The sequence below is a fragment of the Aquarana catesbeiana genome, linkage group LG13, assembly GCF_042186555.1.
Source record: "Aquarana catesbeiana isolate 2022-GZ linkage group LG13, ASM4218655v1, whole genome shotgun sequence".
NCBI lineage: Eukaryota > Metazoa > Chordata > Amphibia > Anura > Ranidae > Aquarana > Aquarana catesbeiana.
Genome location: NC_133336.1, coordinates 131982511 through 132002328, shown reverse-complemented (window position 1 = coordinate 132002328; position 19818 = coordinate 131982511). Strand labels below are relative to the sequence as shown.

The window sequence follows — 19818 nt, the reverse complement described above, 5'->3', positions numbered from 1 at the left end:
GTGTATTCTGACAGAGGCGGGTCCTTCTAGCCAGCTTTACTGTGTAATCAGGCTGTGAAAAACATTTATTTACACCACCCAAATTTAGTTCAATACAACCTTCCCTTAACCTAGACAAGGACTACAGCCATTCCCTGGGGATAACATCTGGGAGATCTAATCATTTGACATTCCAAATCAATGTTATTCAACAAGACACTGCAAAAACAGATTTCTTATTGGCTGACGTAAGCGGCTACACTTTGCATATCATCACTAATGCCTCGTTTCCACTGAGCGGATCGGTTCGGTACGCTATTTTGGGTGTTTCCATTATGAAAGCGGCCCATACAACCGAACCGTACCGTTCCATTCAGGGTCCTGCTTCAGATGTGGGGCCATAGAAAATGGAACGGTTCAGTTAGGGCGGAGCTACGATACATTCCACTGATTGGCTGACAGAAAACCCTCTGCTGTGTTATGCTGAGGCATTTTTTACAAACCCTGTATGGACCCTTGTGGTCCCACTTGCAGTGGAAACGCTCACCAGAATAGACCGGACCATTCAAACTGTACCGACCCGAACCGATCCGCTCAGTGGAAACGAGGCATATCTGCACCGCTTTAATAAACAAAAGATTCAAGAAATCCTTTTGACTCACCTGTCTCCCTCGCACTAGCTCATCCATCTTCTTAGACACTTCCAGAGTTTTGGCAAACATAAGCACGCCTGAGGTCATACGATCAAGGCGGTGGATGGTGTGAAGGTCCTTCAGATTATGCTCCTTCCCCAAAATAAAAATGACTGTGTTGTGTCTAAAGCGGCCACAAGGATGCACTGGAAGAGACGATGGTTTATCCACTGCTACAAGCTCATCATTTTCAGATATAATACGGAGAGGCTGTGCGGTTACTGGAGGCTCATGACGATGTACGGTGTTTCTCATAAAATCATTATTCTGGAATGCAAAGTAGTAACAGATAAAAAAAAAAAAACACTGATGACCAGCAGAAAATGAAAGGAATATGCATACACAGTGCAAAAAATCCACAACACAATACCTATCATCTTCATATAAATACTGCACTATATCAGTCATAAATATAATGTGTGAGCTGAAACATTCCAGCAACTTCATACAAATAGGCAGCTAACTGACCCTCTTATGACCCGAGGTTATGAAAACTTGGATGTATCAGACCAAAGCAGCAATAGTTGACAATAGCGCAACAACTAATTTATCAGTAGAATCTAAGAACTAGGAACATGCATTGCTTCACAAAGTCATTAGATTGTGCATACGGTCTGCACAGCACAAGATTTTTAACTTTTACAAATAGCATTTAACATAAACAGCTCAAGTTCAGAAATAAAGCAGTAAAGAAAAAGAAGGTGTATGATGAGAACGCGTGACCTAAAGTCGCACATGTGTAAGAGGACCATATTACAGGTGAAACTCGAAAAATTTGAATATTGTTCAAAAGTTAATTTATTTCACTAATGCAACTTAAAAGGTAAAATTAATATATGAGATAGACTCAATATATGCAAAGCAAGATAGTTCAAGCCGTGATTTGTCATAATTGTGATGATAATGGCTTACAGCTCATGAAAACCCCAAATCCACAATCTCAGAAAATTAGAATATTACATGCAATCAATAAAACAAGGATTGTACATAGAACAATATCGGACCTCTGAAAAGTATAAGCATGCATATGTACTCAGTACTTGGGTTTGGGCCTCCAATTACTGCCTCAATGCGGCGTGACATGGAAGCTATCAGCCTGTGGCACTGCTGAGGTGTTATGGAAGACCAGGATGCTTCAATAGCTGCCTTCAGCTCTTTTGCATTGTTCGGTCTCATGTCTCATCTTTCTCTTGGCAATGCCCCATAGATTCTCTATGGCAGGGATATGCAATTAGCGGACCTCCAGCTGTTGCAAAACTACAAGTCCCATCATGCCTCTGCCTCTGGGTGTCATGCTTGTGGCTGTCAGAATCTTGCTATGCCTCATGGGAATTGTAGTTCTGCAACAGCTGGAGGTCCGCTAATTGCATATCCCTGCTCTATGGGGTTCAGGTCAGGCGAGTTTGCAGGCCAATCAAGCACAGTAATCCCACAGTCATTGAACCAGGTTTTGGTGCTTTTGGCAGTGTGGGCAGGTGCCAAGTCCTGCTGGAAAATGAAGTCAGCATCCCCATAGAGTTCGTCTGCGGAAGGAAGCATGAAGTGCTCCAAAATCTCCTGGTAGACGGCTGCGTTGGCCCTGGACTTAATGAAGCACAGTGGACCAACACCAGCAGATGACATAGCTCCCCAAATCAACACAGACTCTGGAAACTTCACACTGGACTTCAAGCATCTTGCAGTGTGTGCCTCTCCATTCTTCCTCCATACTCTGGGTCCTTGGTTTCCAAATGAGATGCAAAATTTGCTCTCATCAGAAAAGAGGACTTTGGACCACTGAGCAACAAACCAGGTCTGTTTTTCTTTAGCCCAGGTAAGACACTTCTGACGTTGTTTGTTGGTCAGGAGTGGCTTGACAAGAGGAATACGACATTTGAAGCCCATGTCTAGGATCAGTCTGTGTGTGGTGGCTCTTGATGCACTGACTTCAGCCTTAGTCCACTCCTTGTGAAAGTCCCCAACACCTTTGAATGGCCTTTTCCTGACAATCTTCTCCAGGCTGCGGTCATCCCTGCTGCTTGTGCACCTTTTTCTTCCACACTTCTCCCTTCCACATAACTTTCTATTAATGTGCTTTGATACAGAACTCTGGGAACATCCAAGTGGACTTTGCATTTTGATGCAAGGTTTGTTTTAGTAGTAGACTGTACTACCTTTTGCAATTACCTTTTGAGGCTTTCCCTCATTATGAAGGGAGTCAATGATGGTTTTCTGCACAATTGGCAGGTCAGCAGTCTTTCCCATGATTGTGATTCCTACTGAACCAGACTGAGAGACCATTCAAAGGCTCAGGAACCCTTTGCAGGTGTTATGGCTTATTTAACTGATTAGAGTGGGACACTTTGAGCCTAGAATATTGTACCTTTTCACAATGTTCTAATTTTCTGAGATTGTGGATTTGGGGTATTCATGAGCTGTACGCCATAATCATCACAATTATGACAAATCACAGCTTGAACTATCTTGCTTCACATGTAATGAGTCTATCTCATATTAGTTTCACCTTTTAGGTTGCATTAGTGAAATAAATGATTTTTGCACGATATTCTAATTTTTCAAGTTTCACCTGTAGTAGTCAACACACAGGCAAGTGAGATGTTTAATTGGAAGCTGTGCGGTACATCAAATAAAGACTAGTCCTATAAACTCATATTAAAAGGAGAAGTTCACCTTTAGTAACACCTTTATTCAGGGTGTTACTAAAGCAGGCACAGGACCCTCTCTCTTCCCCCACAGTCATAATTTAAAAACCGCACAGCTGTGCTGAACTCCACCCACACAGCCATGTGATTAATTTACAGAGTTCTGCGCATAAGGGAACTACAAGTCCCATCTTCCACTGTGGCAGATGGCTTGTAGTGCTCAATGAACTGCGAGGTAAGCTCTCTCCTAGTTCATTGATTCTTCCTGCTCTTCAGTAACTGTCTGCCTGTACGGGAGGTATGGGCAGACAGCTCTACTGAGTGTCTATAGAAGCCTGACATGACACCTGTTTATCACAAGAAAAAAAACAAAAAACATGCATTTATTTTTTCAAAAGTAATCTTAGCCTTTAAAGCCTCTTTTTTATGTAGACTGTATGCTGGTTCATCATTTAACATGCCCTTCCCGTTTCACCTGGACTCCTGAGCATATGAACTGGTTCCTGGACACAGGTTGGCACATCTCCCCTGCAGGGATCTCCCACACATGCAACTCCTGAAGCTGTCCCTGTCCATTCATACACACAGCCCCAAAGCAAGCCACTCCTCTATTCCCATCCCATTCCTGCTGACAGCTCTTGGAAGCTGAACTGTCCCTTCTTACTTGGTACACAGTGTGCACCCCCCCCCCCCAAACAGAAGTTTGGGGATGCTACGTTTAGGAACCAGGGGATTGCAAAGGCAAAGTTTAAACACAAGTGCTTGTGGGCATGTATAAAATTATGTCATGTACTGGAGAATGTCTTCTTCGTGGACAACACAATACATTAGCTTAATCTTTGATACTTTAATTCTGCTTTAACCACCTCAATACTGGGCACTTTCGCCCCCTCCTTCCCAGACCAATTTTCAGCTTTCAGCGCTCTCACACTTTCAATGACAATTGCGCGGTCATGTTACGCTGTACTCAAATTAAATTTTTATAATTTTGTTCACACAAATAGAGCTTTCTTTTGGTGGTATTTATTCACGACTCCGTTTTTTATTTTTTGCGATATAAGCGAAAAAAGAGCGGAAATTTGGAATTAAAACAATATTTTCTTCTTTCTATTTTAAAACAAATCCAATAAAATCAAATTTTGTCATAAATTTAAGCCAAAACGTATTCTGCTACATGTTTTTGGTAAAAAAAATCCCGTTAAGTGTATAATAATTGGTTTTTGTGATCACGGACAGATGTGCGCAAATGATCATGTACAGATGTGCGCAGGTGACATATGTGTGTAGATAATCATTGGGACATGTGATTTTACTGGGACATATGTGGGGGACATGTGTTTTTACTATGTGGGGGACATGTGTTTTGGGGACATTGTGTGTTTACTTAGTGTTTGTTTTGTGTTTTTACATGTGTGGGGTCACTAGACTGGTAATCAGTGAGTAAAAAGCTGTAAAAAACAGCTCATACTCACTGATCACCAGCCGGCTGCAGCGATCCCCTCTCCTCTCCTCACTGACAAGTTCCGTGTGAGGAGAGGAGAGCTGATTGCCTAGCAACCGGCTCTGTGTTTACATCACATGACGGCTGTGATTCAACACGGCCGTCATGTGATCAGGAGGGCCAATCGCAGAGCCCTCCTGCCGATTGGAGATGCGCCGTGTCCGGGTGACACGAGCGCATCGGGATCGCGCCGCTCCTTCTGAGGGACGTTCCTGAAGGTCCACTCAGAAGGAGAGATAGCCCACCCGGCCGTTTATGTGCAGTGGCCGGGTGGGAAGTGGTTAAGGATACCTACCTAAACGTGCTAAAACAGTGGCAATAGTCTAGTAATGAGCAAACGCTACCGTTTCTTTTTTTTTCATACATATGGGGGGGGGGGAGGGTCTTCAAAAGAAGTGGACTTTGCATTTTGATGCAAGGTTTGTTTTAGTAGTAGACTGTAGTATGATACTGAATAACACAAATGGAGAAAAAGTCCTTAGCATCCAAGCAGAAACACTTCAAAAGTTTATCAGGCATTTACTAGCAGTGCATGGTATGTAGATACTGTGACGGGAGACACTTTGGGTGGGGGGCTTGTGGAACCCAGCTAAACTTGGAGAGCTCTGGAAACTCCTTGCTCAGCTCCCCGGCCCCTCCTATGTGTAAGTCACCCTGTGTATTAGGGGCAAAGGGTGACCGAGAACCCCAGTCAGGTCTGCCTATCCCGACTCCCAGTACAACCAGACCGGACTCAGCATTTCCTTTTACCCCTGTTATCCTTGATTATATATGTGTGGTTTGTGCAGAAAGAATGAAGGGAATCTTTTATTTGGGACAGTAATATTTCTGAATATCCCTCAAGAAAATATGAAGATAAATAATTTCACCTTGCAGACTGCTAGATTGTTTGAGGTGTGGCTGTATGCCATTGTTCTATTGTTTGTGTTCTAATGTATCCCATTGTGCTATTGCCTTGGGAACAACCTATTATGGGATGTATATATGGATTAGCTGGGGGGGGGGGGTTCTCCTGCAGCCCCTCCTGTCTGTCTCTCTTGTTACTGAATGTAATTTACCCGCCCTGTGTCATTATGTAAAGGAGGGGGGAATTGTCCTTGGAGTGTATATCTCTCTGTGCCTGTGTTTGAATAAACAGTCTTATGTTTTCACCCTACACTAATGCTTTGACAAGTGACTGGGTGGGCTAAGGGATCATGGATGGCGCTGGTACCGGACACAGCAGACAGACTCTTGAGTACGGGGGTCCATGACATTTGGTGGCAGCAGTGGGATTGTGCTTCCTGGCTGTGAACATGTCCAAACCACCACCAGGATCCAAGATCGGGATAGCAGACCTCGGTAGACTTCCCAGTGGAGATATGAACCTGGCATCAGAGGTGCAAGGGCTGCTGCAGAGCGCCCTTTCAGCAATCCCCAGGACTGTGTCTGCAGATCAGTACCTGGAGATCCGGTAGCAAAAATCGGGTGCAGGTCTGGATTGGAGCCCTCCAGGTCACTGGTAGAAACCAGGGCGAGTGCTTTCCAACCCTACAGCAACAAGCCAGAGACCAACGGGAGTTACGGATGCCATTCCTGGGAAGCGGCCTCTGGACCAATGGGTGTCCGAGTTGGACAGGCTGGTCCAGCAGGAGTTAGGGCTGGACAATCGACATTGGGCTCTCCAATGGCATGCAGAGCAGGAATATTTAGGGGAGACAACAGAATGCTCTCCGGTGGGATATAACTCTGGCGGCCCAGGATTGCTGTGGGGGAGTCTTACAGATGGTTTTGCGTTTGGCGATGAAGGGGAACCTACCCTTGAGGACCTGCCAGAATACAGGGAGGCTATGCTCTGTCTCGTAGGGGTCTCAGAGCTTAAACCCGATCTGGGCTATTTGCTAAGGAAAGAAAAGCATCTGGTAAGGGCATACAGGAAACTGCTAAAACACGTTCAGCAGCATGCCCCAGAATCAGCAGCGGAAACTCTGGAGATTGCCGTCCCCAAACCTGAAGTGCTGACAACAGGACAGAGCTCTGCTAGCCTCTGCCCAGCACCAGTAACATCTTCTTTGTTCTACGGACAGGAGATGGTGAACCTCTATCCCCAGACACCAGTTCCAGAGACTGGGGATTTAACAGACTTTTCTGCTGAGGAAGAACAACCTGGTGAGCCTCCAGCAGAAGAGCTGGCATCAGTGCCAAACATCACTAAGCTCTGTAAAAACAAAAATGTGTTGCGCTAAAGTTTCTGATAACAGTATATTCAATAAAACATCAGCAGCCAGCACAATATTGAGGAAGATCAATAAAAAAAGTATATAGTAAAGGTGCAACGCTCAAATAGTCCCAAGAAATCATTCAGAAACAAATATTCAAATGATGGTTCAATCTGTGGTAAGCAGAAGATAGGGAGACCCGTCACAATCACTCGACAATACAGCCGCTTACCCTATTGAGTCGACTCTCATCACAAAGGTCACAATGAGCACATATGAAGTATACAGCAAGCTCATCAATCTTCATACATCTATAGCAGCAGACTGGATAGTAGATGCAGCAAACCTGCATATAACTCTCCTTATTCAAGATTCACCCCAAAGGCACTCCCAGCGGTAGTCACCACACATATAACATCCCATGTGAACAAAAGGAAAAATGCTTCATCATTGCACATCAGGATAATGTTTAATCGAGTAAAAACAAATAAAATTCACTCACATTGTCAACAAACAAATCGAGCTCTGTTTGCAAGTATGCAGCCCCTGACAACGTCATTCTCTGACGAAACGGCTTAGGGAGGAGTCAATGACGAGACGCTACTGCATGCTGGGACACGGCGGCCATCTTTGTGCTGGGGAAAGGCTGCATACTTGCAAACAGAGCTCGATTTTATTTTTTTTTTACTCGATTAAACATTATTTTGATATACTGCGCAATGAGGCATTTTTCCTTTTGTTCACATGGGATGTTATATGTGTGGTGACTACCGCAGGAGTGCCTTTGGGGTGAATCTTGAATAAGGAGGTTTATATCCAGGTTTGCTGCTATTGATGTATGAAAATTGATGGGCTTGCTGTATACTTCATATGTGCTGATGTGACCTTTGTGATGAGGGTCCACTCAATAGGGTAAGAGGCAGTATTGTCGGGTGATGGGTCTCCCTATCTTTTGCTTACCACAGATTGAACAACCTTTTGAATATTTGTTCCTGAATGATTTCTTGGAACTATTAATTGAGCGCTGCACCTTTACAATAATCAGTGAGCTCTGCCCAGCAACAGTGGCTTTGGCCTTCCTGAGAGAAAAGGTTGTCAGCATTTTTCCCACAACACTGACAGAGACATGGGATTTCCTGCCAGCAGTATCTGTGGAGTTACAAGAAACTTCTACAGCTGAAGTGCTGACAACTGGACAGAGGGTCTAAGACCTCTGCCCCACACCCGCGACCGTTTCAGAGACCCAGGGTGAGAAGGTGATGGTCCCTCCCCAGTGGTGTACGTTTTTTTTTTTTTTTTTTTGTACGTTTTTTTTTTTTTTTTTTTTGTACGTTTTTTTTTTTTTTTTTTTTTTATGGTTGGACTGGATGGACTTGTGTCTTTTTTCAACCTGACTAACTATGTAACTATGTAACTATGTAACTATGTGGTAGATCCACAGTCTGCGAGTGGAGAAAGCCAGCCTCCCTCAACAGTCAGCCAGAGCAGAAGAAATGGTGTTCCCTACCCAACAGTTAGCTAGATTGAATGATGTGGGGTCCTCTCAGCTGAAGCCCTAACAGGGCAGAGTGCTGCTGGTCTTTGCACCCAACAATCAACTCCGCAGGAGCTCCAGGGAGAGAATGCAATCGGCACATCACAACTGCAGCTTGAGCGGGCGTCGGAGGATGGGACTGCAGTCTCCACTGACAGCAACCCAGCAGAAGGGCTGGCAACAGGGCAAAGTGCTGCTGGCCTTTGCCCTCAACTAACAGAAGATGGAGTTCCTATGAAAGTTGGTGAGACTTCGGTCTCCACTGACAACCCCAGAAAATGGTCCGACACTCAGACAGGAGGAGGTTAGCCATGCTTTGCAAGCACAGGGGGATTTTCATTTAGTAAAAGTGAGTGGGACTTCTGTCTCCACCTGTATACACAGGATTGCTGGGCAGTCGGCCCAGATCCCCAAGAGCGTGACTGAGTGAGCTCAGCCGCCCTGTTATCTCTCCAGCGGCCAAAAGGACTCCAGGGGGAAGCACCAGTCCGCACTTCTCCCCAGCAGCATGTATGTTCTACAAAAGAGGCAGAGGTTGGCTGGGTAACGCTCTGTTTGGGATAAGGTGTTTGGGGTACTGTGTGGGTATGGGCATTGGGGGACTGGAACTATGGACTAACTTCGAAGTCAACCCATTTGGGGTCTCTTTCTGTGTTAGTCTTTTGCCGAAAGGGGAGAAGTGTGACGGGAGTCACTTTGGGCGGGGGGCTTGTGGACCCCAGCTCAACGTGCAGAGCTCTGGAAACTCCTTGCCCAGGGTGACAGAGAACCCCAGTCTGGTCTGCATATACCGACTCCCAGTACAACCACACCAGACTCAGCATTTCCTTTTACCCCTGTTATCCTGAATGTGAATTAGCTGGGGGGGGGGGGGGTTCTCCTGCAGCCCCTCCTGTCCGTGTGTCTCTTGTTACTGAATGTAGTTTACCCCGCCCTGTATCATTATGTAAAGGAGGGGGGAATTCCTCCAACAGCCCTGCCTGCTGATAAGACTATCTACTGTTGGATAATTGAATACCTGTGTGTCATGTTACTGGAGGAGGTAAAGTTTACCCCGCCCTGTGTCATTATGCAAAGAGGGGGGATTGTCCTCTTATGTTTTCACCCTACACTGATGCTTCGACAAGTGACTGGGTGGGATAAGGGATCTTGGATCGCGCTGGTAGCAGACAAAGGAAGCGTATACTGCAGACTGACTTCTCGAGCACGGGGGTCTGTGACAAATACATTCATATATGTGCAGGTAGAGTCACAAGTGTCTCAGTACTGTGATTTGGCTGCTTGTGCAGATATCCATAGAACCTGTACTGCTGTCGGCTGTACCATGCCATGTATACAGCCCATGTACAGATCCCCACCTTGTGAAGGGTTAGTAGTCGTGCCCCCCCCCAGTACAGCACCCCCGTGTGAAAGTCTGGTAGTCATGGCCCTCTGTACAGATCTCCATCTGTATTAATGATGTCCCTACTTTGAGCCTTTGAAGGGTTGGTTATTAAAGATATGCTGTATGTTTAACCACTAGAAGATCAGCCACCGCAGTTATACTGTGGCAGGTTGGCTCGCCTGGGCAAGTCGCCATAGGTATACGTCGGCAGCTTTAAGACTACTAGGGGGCACGCACGCGCCACCGGAGCCAATGCGCGTGCCCGGCGACCACGATGTGTGTCAGGCACCCGTGATCGCTCCTGAGAGACACAGAACGGAGGTCTGTCAATGTAAACAGACGGATCTCCGTTCTGTCAGGGGTGAGGAGACACATCTGTTGTTCATACTAAGTATGAACAGCGATATGTCTCCACCTTCAGGCAGTCCCATCCCCCCACAGTTAGAACTACTCCCTAGGACACACATTTAACCCCTTGATCGCTCCCTAGTGTTAACCCCTTCCCTGCCAGTCACATTTATACAGTAATCAGTGGCTATTTTTAACTGATCACTGTATAAATGTCATTGGTCCCAAAAAAGTGTCAAAAAAGTGTCTGATCTGTCCGCCGCAATGTTGCAGATCGCCGCCATTACCAGTAAAATAAATAAATAAATAAAAATGCCATAAATCTATCCCCTATTTCTTATGTATTTGTTATTAGTGCTACACTTTGTATTTAAATAAGTCACTGATCGCCGCCATTACTAGTAAAAAAAAAAAAATCCCATAGTTTGTAGAGGCTATAACTTCGGCCTAAACTGAGGAAGAAATTTGTTTTTTTAATTTTTTTTGGGGGGGGGGGGCATTTATTATAGCAAAAAATATTGCTGTTTTTTTTTCAAAATTGTCGCTTTGTTTATAGTGCAAAAAAGAAAAAAAAAAAAAAAAAAAAAATCGCAAAGGTGATCAAATACCACCAAAAGAGAGCTCTATTTGTGGGAAAAAAGGACATCAATTTTGTTTGGGTACAACTTCGCACGACCGCGCAATTGTCAGTTAAAGCAACGGAGTGCCGTATCGCAAAAAAAGGGCTTGGTCAGCAAGGGGTAGGGCTGAAACAACTAATCGATTAATCGACAACTAATCGATTATGAAATTAATCGATTACTATTTTCATAATCGAATAATCGGCCAGTAACATAATGGGGTTTAAAAAAAGCTAAAATTAGTCCTTTATAGTACAAAAAGAGCAAATCGCTACTGTAAATATTACTTTCACAGTTCTACAGTAAAAAAAATTAACCCCTTACAGTAGTGATTATCGGCTTTTTTTTTGTACTATAAAGGGCTAATTTTAATTTTTTTAACCCCATTATATTACTAAACGTCTTAGACCTGGTTCACATCTATGTGTTTTTTGGTGCTTTTTGCAGAAACGCACTACAGTTTATTTACATGGTTTCCTATAGGACACGTTCACATCTATGCTTTTTTCAGCCGCTCATATTTGGAAAGGGTCAGGGACTTTTTTAACGCAAAACAGTGCTTTTTTGGTTTAATATACTTCAATGGAGAAGCTGCAGAAGAGCATGTAATGTGTTTTTGCAGCAATTTGTGTTTTTTTTAATCTGCTTAACGACAAATTGTTCAAAAAAAAAATGCAAAAACGCAAATCGCAGCAAAATCACGTGCGCAAAAATCACAACGCACAGCAAAAAGCACTGCAGAAATAGATCAAAAGCAAACTGCATAGGTGTGTACCGAGCCTTATGCTGGCCACACGGATCAATTTTCAGACGAGAATATTCAGACAAAAAATCATTCGCTGAATGAAAGAATGTTGTTTGAAATTTTCACTTGTTTTTAACATTCTGTTTTTAAAACGAATGTAAATTTCTGAACGAAAACCACATCCACTGTCTGAAAATTCCTTTGACCAAGAAGTTTTCTATTTCCAGATTTTCCCATCACTATGGTTGAAAATGACCGTCGATTTTACCCCACTAATGATTAGAAAATCGAACGAACGTTCTTAAAATTGCAAAAAATGTGATCTCTGAGTCTGATGATATTTACTAGATTCACCCTTTAATAGTATATACAGTATATCTCCTCTAATAGTATATACAGTATATCTCTTCTAATATTCTCAGAGTGGATTCGAGATTTTGCTCCCTAACCATATAGTTGGTTATTTAGATTTACCACTGCATAGAGATATTTAAGAATAAATTGCCTTTTTTTAAAACTTTACATATTAACTAAATTATACACCACACTTTTTTTTTTTTAAGGTTATTAACCGATTAATCGAAACAATAATCGGCCAACTAATCGATTATGAAAATAATCGTTAGTTGCAGCCCTAGCAAGGGGGCAAATCTTTCCAGGGCTGAAGTGGTTAAAGAGTGGGAGATAGTGCCCACATCCCTGGATCAGACAAACTATAAAGAAAGAATATTCCTCTCTGGGACTTTGAAAGGCAGAGCCTCCCCAAAATAACTTGATTGTTTTATACAAAATACATTTTATTAGAAAAGTTAGAAGCAGGAATACAAATGCGCAGTGATAAAACTGCAATAGATGCAAATACACAAAAAAAAAAAAAAAAAAAAAAAAGGCACACAATTATGTATACAGAAAACCACTTGCTCTGTTCTGGTGACAATACACAGCCGAGTATACCCAAAGCGCTTCAAGTTACAGCGTAAATCCTCTTCATCAGGGGTAAGTGGTTATGGGTAAAGCATGAATATCTATTAAAGACAGCAAATGGGGATAGGGGACTTTTAAGGTACATTTTATGTGAAAAGTAAATATACTAGAATCTAAAAATTTAAATTGTTTATTCCAAGAAATTCATAAAAAGTGGAGAGTACAGTATAGAACACAGTCATAGGTACATACACATGTGCCTATTAATGACAGCAAAACAAACTGTAGTCACATACAAATAAATATTGCATCTACAACTTTCGACATGTTTCGCCGATGTGGCTTCATCAGGAAAGGGACACTTTATTTGGTAACCATAAAAACATACATTTTTCTCAGCTTTAGGTGTATAGAAAGAGAAGAAGAAATATAGTTAATAAATTACATTTTTATTTTGCATATTATAAACCAGCATACACACGACTATAAAAGAGTCCTGAGGGTTCATATGTGACACAGCATCCCGAGGATCCCATCAGTACAGCCTACAGACACATACACCCGCAGATGGAATTCCCATCTCCGGGCGGTGTCTGCACTGCATGTTTGCAGTGAGGATCTGTAGTGTGTGTCGGTAGTTACATACTTCCGACATCTGGGTGTCACTCTGTCTCGCGCACCCTCCCTGTAGCGTCCATGTTGCGTCATCACGGTGTGATGTCACACGCCGTGTTTTGGTGCCAACGGGGGGGATATTTAAACCCACCATGGCGTTGGCTGTGTTGGGAGTTCAGGTGACATGGGCGATGTTCTCACAGGTAAAAACTTCAGTTCAGTGGAATATTAACCCCCTTTAATGTTCATTGAAGCTTGGATGTTATCTTGTGGTCTTTATTTTAATATTATTTTTTCCTTTGTTGTTTTATTGATAGGTTTAATCTTGAGTTTGCGTCATCTGGTTACTGGCTGTGTTTGCTGACTACCTCTCCGTCCTATGTGCCTCCACTGCCTTGTGGTTATTGGTGACCGCCGGGCATTGGGGGCTTTCACAAATGGGGGATACTGTAATGGAACATCTTGAAATAAGTGCAATTTTTACACATGCGAATACTAAATTAAGGAAAACTTTTGCTTCGCCCATTTGAGCTCCCAGTAAATACTTTTGTAAAGCTTTCATTGGAGGTGAGTACAGTTCATGTCTGTTTGGGGCCTGTTCTGAACACGTCCTACCCTCCCTCAAACCCTATAAATGCTGAAAACACGTTGCGTGTTACAGGCATTACTATGCAATTTTGAATAAAAGCTACATCCCTCCCTACGGTAGATATGGCTACCCTGGGACCGAGGTGGGGTCAAGCAATGCTAATCTGCCTGGGAGAACACCATTTGAACACACTCTTATGCCCCTCAAGGTACGGGAGATTTCTTCATTCCTGGGGGGGGGGGGGGGGGGATGGCTCTTGTGGGTTTTTTTTTCTTCTCTTTTATAGTCGTGTATGTGCTGGTTGGGGGTTGGCTCTTGTGGGGTTTTTTTTTTTTCTTCTTCTGTTTTATAGTCGTATGTGTGTGTGCTGGTTTATAGTATGCAAAATAAAAATGTAATTTATTAACTCCATTTCTTCTTCTCTTTCTAAACACCTAAAGCTGAGAAAAATGTATGTTTTTATGGTTACCAAATAAAGTGTCACGTCCCCTTCCTGATGAAGCGACATCGGCGAAACATGTCAAAAGTTGTGGACGTAATATTTATTTGTATGTGACTACAGTTTGGTTCGCTGTCATTAATAGGCAAATGTGTATGTACCTATGACTGTGTTCTGTACTGTACTCTCTACTTTTTATGAATTTCTTGGAATAAAACAATTTAAATTTTTAGATTCTAGTATATTTACTTTTCACATAAAATGTACCTTAAAAGTCCCCTATTCCCATTTGCTGTCTTTCATACGTTTTAGGGATGTTGGTACCATATCATGTTAAAGCTTTTGGAGCTGAATTCTGCCCACCTTTTTGACATGAATATCTATTATTAATAAAAAAAGAACAAAATTGTCAGAGTATATTAATGGTAAAAACGATATTCAACAAAACATTGTCAAAATGTACTGACCATGTGGTTATATGAAGTGACATTGGTATTGCATCATTTTTAAAAGCCAAGGAATGATTGCTGCCGTGGGCCAGTGGGGAAAGTCCCAGGAGAGACACGCACAACAATTCCGGTCAGAGTCATCCACAGAGGGCACTCGGGCCAACCCCCAAGGAAAAGCACCACTCCATAGACCAGTAAGATCAAGTAGATCTACAAAAGTATATGGAAAAATAACGTAATATAGTTTACCAACAAAAGTGTCCAGTGGACTCTATATTAAGTAGTCAGTGGGCCAGTACTATACATTCCTCTGCTATATGAAAGACATGAAAAGGAACAAAAGGGAGGCATAGTATTGTAATGATAAAGTAACTAAAAGGAAGTGTGTTGGTAGTACAAAGTTACGTTGATGCAACCCATGATGCGTGAACGGGGAAAAAAAAAAATAAAAACCACACACACACACACACACACACACACAAAACCCCCATTCACCAAACATCATGTACATCAACAAATACTATGATCGAGTGGTTACCTGAAGTGCACTGATATGTGGACTGGACCCAGAGAGCACCCATGGCGGCGAGTGTGCAGGACACCAACATAGCGGCGTCCTGATGTCATTGGGACAGGGGGGAAGTGGATGGGACATGATGGTGACGAGAGCCCGCATCACATACAGGCACCATGGTAACCGGGTAGTAAACCCAGTTAGTTACACATGCCCAAAAGCCGGCAGCGACGTAGGAGACGCCGCTGATGGCCTTTATGCGCCGAGTCAATGAAAAAGTACCGGACCGCCACACAGCGCCCCCCCCCCAAAAGGACAATACTCACATGGCAGGCAGCAGACATTCACAAATAAAGAGCAAGATAACAGAAAGAAGTGAAGTATACATTTCAAACGATAACTAAAAGAGAACACAAAACAACTGTGAAAAAAACCCACACAGCACAAGATACATGCTACAACCATAATGAGTAGTTCAAAGAGAAGAATTACACTTAATGCCCATCTTTGGAATGCGCATATAAGGGAAAGGCACAGGATTATTATTGTTAAACAATTTTTCAATGTAGGTGTTCCTGTTGTATATCCAAGTCCATTTCCCTTATATGCTCATTCCAAAGATAGGCAATAAGTGTAATTCATCTCTTTGAACTACTCAATATCTTTGTAGGATGTATCTTGTGCTATGTGGGTTTTTTTCACAATTGTTTTGTGCTCTTCTTTAGTTAACAGAATGAACTGAAGTATACATTTCAACCGATAGCTTGCTCTTTATTTGTGAATGTCTGCTGCCTGCCATGTGGGTATTGTCCTTTGGGGTGCGCTGTGCGGCGGTCCAGTACTTTTTCATTGACTCGGCGCACAAAGGCCGTCAGCGGCCTCTCCTACGTCGCTGCCGGCTTTTGTTTTTGGGCGTGTGTGACTGGTATTTTAGGTCTTTTTTAATATTCTTTTCTTCTGGTGTTGAGAATTGATTAGATATTTTTTTTAATTCCCTAACCATATAGCTGGTTATTCATCATATCTAACACTACAGTGCATATAAATATTGAAATATATATATTTTTTTTTTTTATAAAACTGTACAATACATTTTATTCGCACTATGTCTCCACACTTTTTTTTTAACTTCTAGCTGCAAAAAAAAAAAAAAGCCGCTTTATAAAAATGGCAGAGGGTGCTGCTGACACAATGACTTCAGAAAAAGGTGTGCGACCCAAGCACAGTGATGAACGAGCACATGAAACTGAAACATGTGGGGTTCACAAAGGAAGGCGAAACATCAGGAAGGTTATTGCAGAATGGTTGGAGGAGGTCACTGAAAAAATTTTAAATTCCGGCTCAGAAAATAATTACCATTGTGCATGACATGACAAATATTGTGGCTGTTGCGAAAAACCTAGTGGACACGCATGGCTGGGCCAGTATCCGCTGCGCAGGCCACACCTTGCAGCTGGTGATCAGTGCTGCGTTAAAGAAATCAGGAATTGAGAGATTTGTTAGTGCTGCAAGAGGACTAGTTGACCATTTAAAAAAAGTGAGCTAGCCAGCATACCTTGAGACCGGGGGCAGCAGTGAAGAGGAAGAGGGGCAACTTGAGGAGGATATTCATACACAAGTACGAAATTAAATGAAGTTCAGGCTCATTTTGCTGAGAAGCCACTTCCGAAGGAGGGAAACCCTTTGAATTGGTGGAAGGGTAACCAAGATAAATATCCTACTTTGGCAAAACTTGCAAAATCCTTCTTGTGCATCCCAGGCACCTCCACTCCATCAGAGCGCCTCTTTTCTGCTGCAGGCAACATAGTTTGTAAAAAGAGAGCCAAGCTTAGCCCTGAGCATGTTAACATGTTAACTTTTTTACATTCAAATGCAAAGTTTCTTGAACAGTTATAGCCCACCTCTTTTCATAATGTTTGTTGTTTTTGTACTGCTGCACAGTTGTATAATGTTAATGTAAAACGTTTTTTACTCTGCAGTTTGAGTGCAACACTCCGATTTTTTTAGGGGTGCACCGAATGTTTTTTTTTGGTGCCGAAACCGAAAATTACACTAGGCCGAAAACCGAAACTGTTTTTAAGAAATATTTTTATACAGGCGATGGTCAGAGACTGGGGACATGGTACAGGAGATGGTCAGAGACTGCGGACATGGTACAGGAGATGGTCAGAGACTGCGGACATGGTACAGGAAATGGTCAGAGACTGCGGACATGGTACAGGAAATGGTCAGAGACTGCGGACATGGTACAGGAAATGGTCAGAGACTGCGGACATGGTACAGGAGATGGTCAGAGACTGCGGACATGGTACAGGAGATGGTCAGAGACTGCAGACATGGTACAGGAGATGGTCAGAGACTGCAGACAGGGGAAGAGAGCCGCGCCCAGGTTGATTAGAGCGCCGGGAACATCACAGCTTTCATTTCAATAGCTGTGTGTTCCCCGCCGTGCTTCGTCACATACAGCCCCTTGTCCGGGGAGCTTTGATAGACAGATCACCCGACCCAGGATTTCCGAAAAGGCCAATTTCAGCCAATATGTTTCGGAGGCCGAAATTTCGGCGCATCCCTAGTTTTTTTCATTATTATTTAAAATAAATGAAAAAATTGCATAGTTAGTTTTTTTTTCATGATTTTATCCGATTAATCGAAATAATACATCGGCCAACTAATCGATTATGAAAATAATCGTTAGTTGCAGCCCTAGTGAAGATCTAAGCTTAATTGTTATTTCTGTCCTCCGTATAGCAGAGGTATGTATAGTACTGGCCCACCGACTACTTAACCACTTAAGGACCAGCCTCGTTTTGGATTTTAGGTGTTTACATGTTTAAAACAGGTTTTTCTGCTAGAAAATTACTTAGAACCCCCAAACATTATATATGGTTTTTCTTCTAACACCCTAGAGAATGCAATGGCGGTCATTGCAATACTTTTTTTGCACCGTATTTGCGCAGCGGTCTTATAAGCGCACTTTTTTGGGAAAAAATTCACTTTTTTGAATAAAAAAATAAAACAGTAAAGTTATCCCAATTTTTTTTAATATTGTGAAATATAATGTTACGCCAAGTAAATTGATACCCAACATGTCATGCTTGAAAATTGCGCCCGCTCGTGGGATGGCGTCAAACTTTTACCCTCAAAAATCTCCATAGGCGACGTTTAAAAAATTCTACAGGTTGCATATTTTGCGCTACAGAGGAGGTCTAGGGCTAGAATTATTGCTCTCGCTCTACCGGTCGCTGTGATACCTCACATGTGTGGTTTGACCACCATTTTCATATGCGGGCGCTACTCGCGTATGCGTTCGCTTCTGCGCGCGAGCTCGTCGGGACAGGGGGGGTTTTAAAAATTTTTATTTTTATTATTTATTTTAAAATATTTTATTTATTTTTACACTGTTTAAAAAAAAAAAAAAAAAATTGTGTCACTTTTATTCCTATTACAAGGAATGTAAACATCCCTTGTAATAGAAAAAAGCATATCAGGACCTCTTAAATATGAGATCTGGGGTCAAAAAGACCTCAGATCTCATATTTACACTAAAATGCAATAATAAAAAAAAAAAAAGTCATTTAGAAAAATTACATTTGAAAAAATATGCCATTAAGAGGCGTGGACGGAAGTGACGTTTTGACGTCGCTTCCGCCCAGCAGTATCTTGGAGACGAGTGAGCGCCATCTTGGCCTCACTCGTCTCCTGACACACAACGGCAGAGGACGCAATCGCCTCCGCCGCTACCGACGGCTCCGGTAAGCGGCGGAGGGCACCGGATCGCGGCGGGAGGGAGGGGGGCCCCTCTCCCGCCACCGATAAAAGTGATCTCGCGGCGAATCCGCCGCAGGGACCACTTTTATCTGAAAGCCGGCCGCCGCACGAAAACGGGGATACCGGGGTTATGGCAGCTAGCTGCTGCCATAACAACGATATCCCCGTTCAAACTTAGGACGTATATAGTCGTGCGGCGGTCGGGAAGTGGTTAATATAGAGCCCACTGGACACTTTTGTTGGTAAACTATATTACGTTATTTTTCCATATACTTTTGTAGATCTACTTGATCTTACTGGTCTATAGTGTGGTACTTTTCCTTGGGGGTGGGAATGAGTGCCCTCTACAGATGACTCTGGCTGGATTTGTTGTGCGTGTCTCTCCTGGGACTTGGCCCACGGCAGCAATCATTCCTTGGCTTTTAAAAATGATGCAAAACCAATGTCACTTCATTTAACCACATGGTCAGTACATTTTGACCATGTTCTGTTGAATATTGTTCTTACCATTAATATACTCTGACAATTGTATGTTCGTTTTTGTTAATTATAGATATTAATGCTTTACCAATAACCACTAAACCCTGATGAAGAGGATTTACGCTGTAACTTGAAACGTGTTGGGTATACCCTGTTGTGTATTGTCACCAGTACAGAGCAAGTGGTTTTCTGTTTGCATAATTATTGTGTGCTTTTTTGTGTATTTGCATCCATTGCAGTTTTATCCCTGCTTTAACTTTTCTAATAAAATGTATTTTGTATAAAACAATCAACTTATTTTGGGGAGGTTCTGCCTTTCAAAGTCCCACAGAGGAAAATTCTTTCATTTCATATATTTCATTTCAGATATACACATGCCTTCTCCTGAAGAGTGGCT

At 42.7% G+C, this 19818-nt stretch overlaps 1 protein-coding gene across 2 annotated transcripts in view; it reads right to left on the bottom strand.

The window, feature by feature from the left end:
• RPUSD2 (RNA pseudouridine synthase domain containing 2) overlaps positions 1–19818 on the bottom strand; it is a 46334-nt gene that overhangs the window by 16657 nt on the left and 9859 nt on the right. For both annotated transcript variants that reach the window (XM_073610092.1, XM_073610093.1), the window contains exon 2: positions 642–938. In XM_073610092.1, the coding sequence (XP_073466193.1) occupies positions 642–938 (297 nt within the window). The remainder of the gene's footprint in view (positions 1–641; positions 939–19818) is intronic.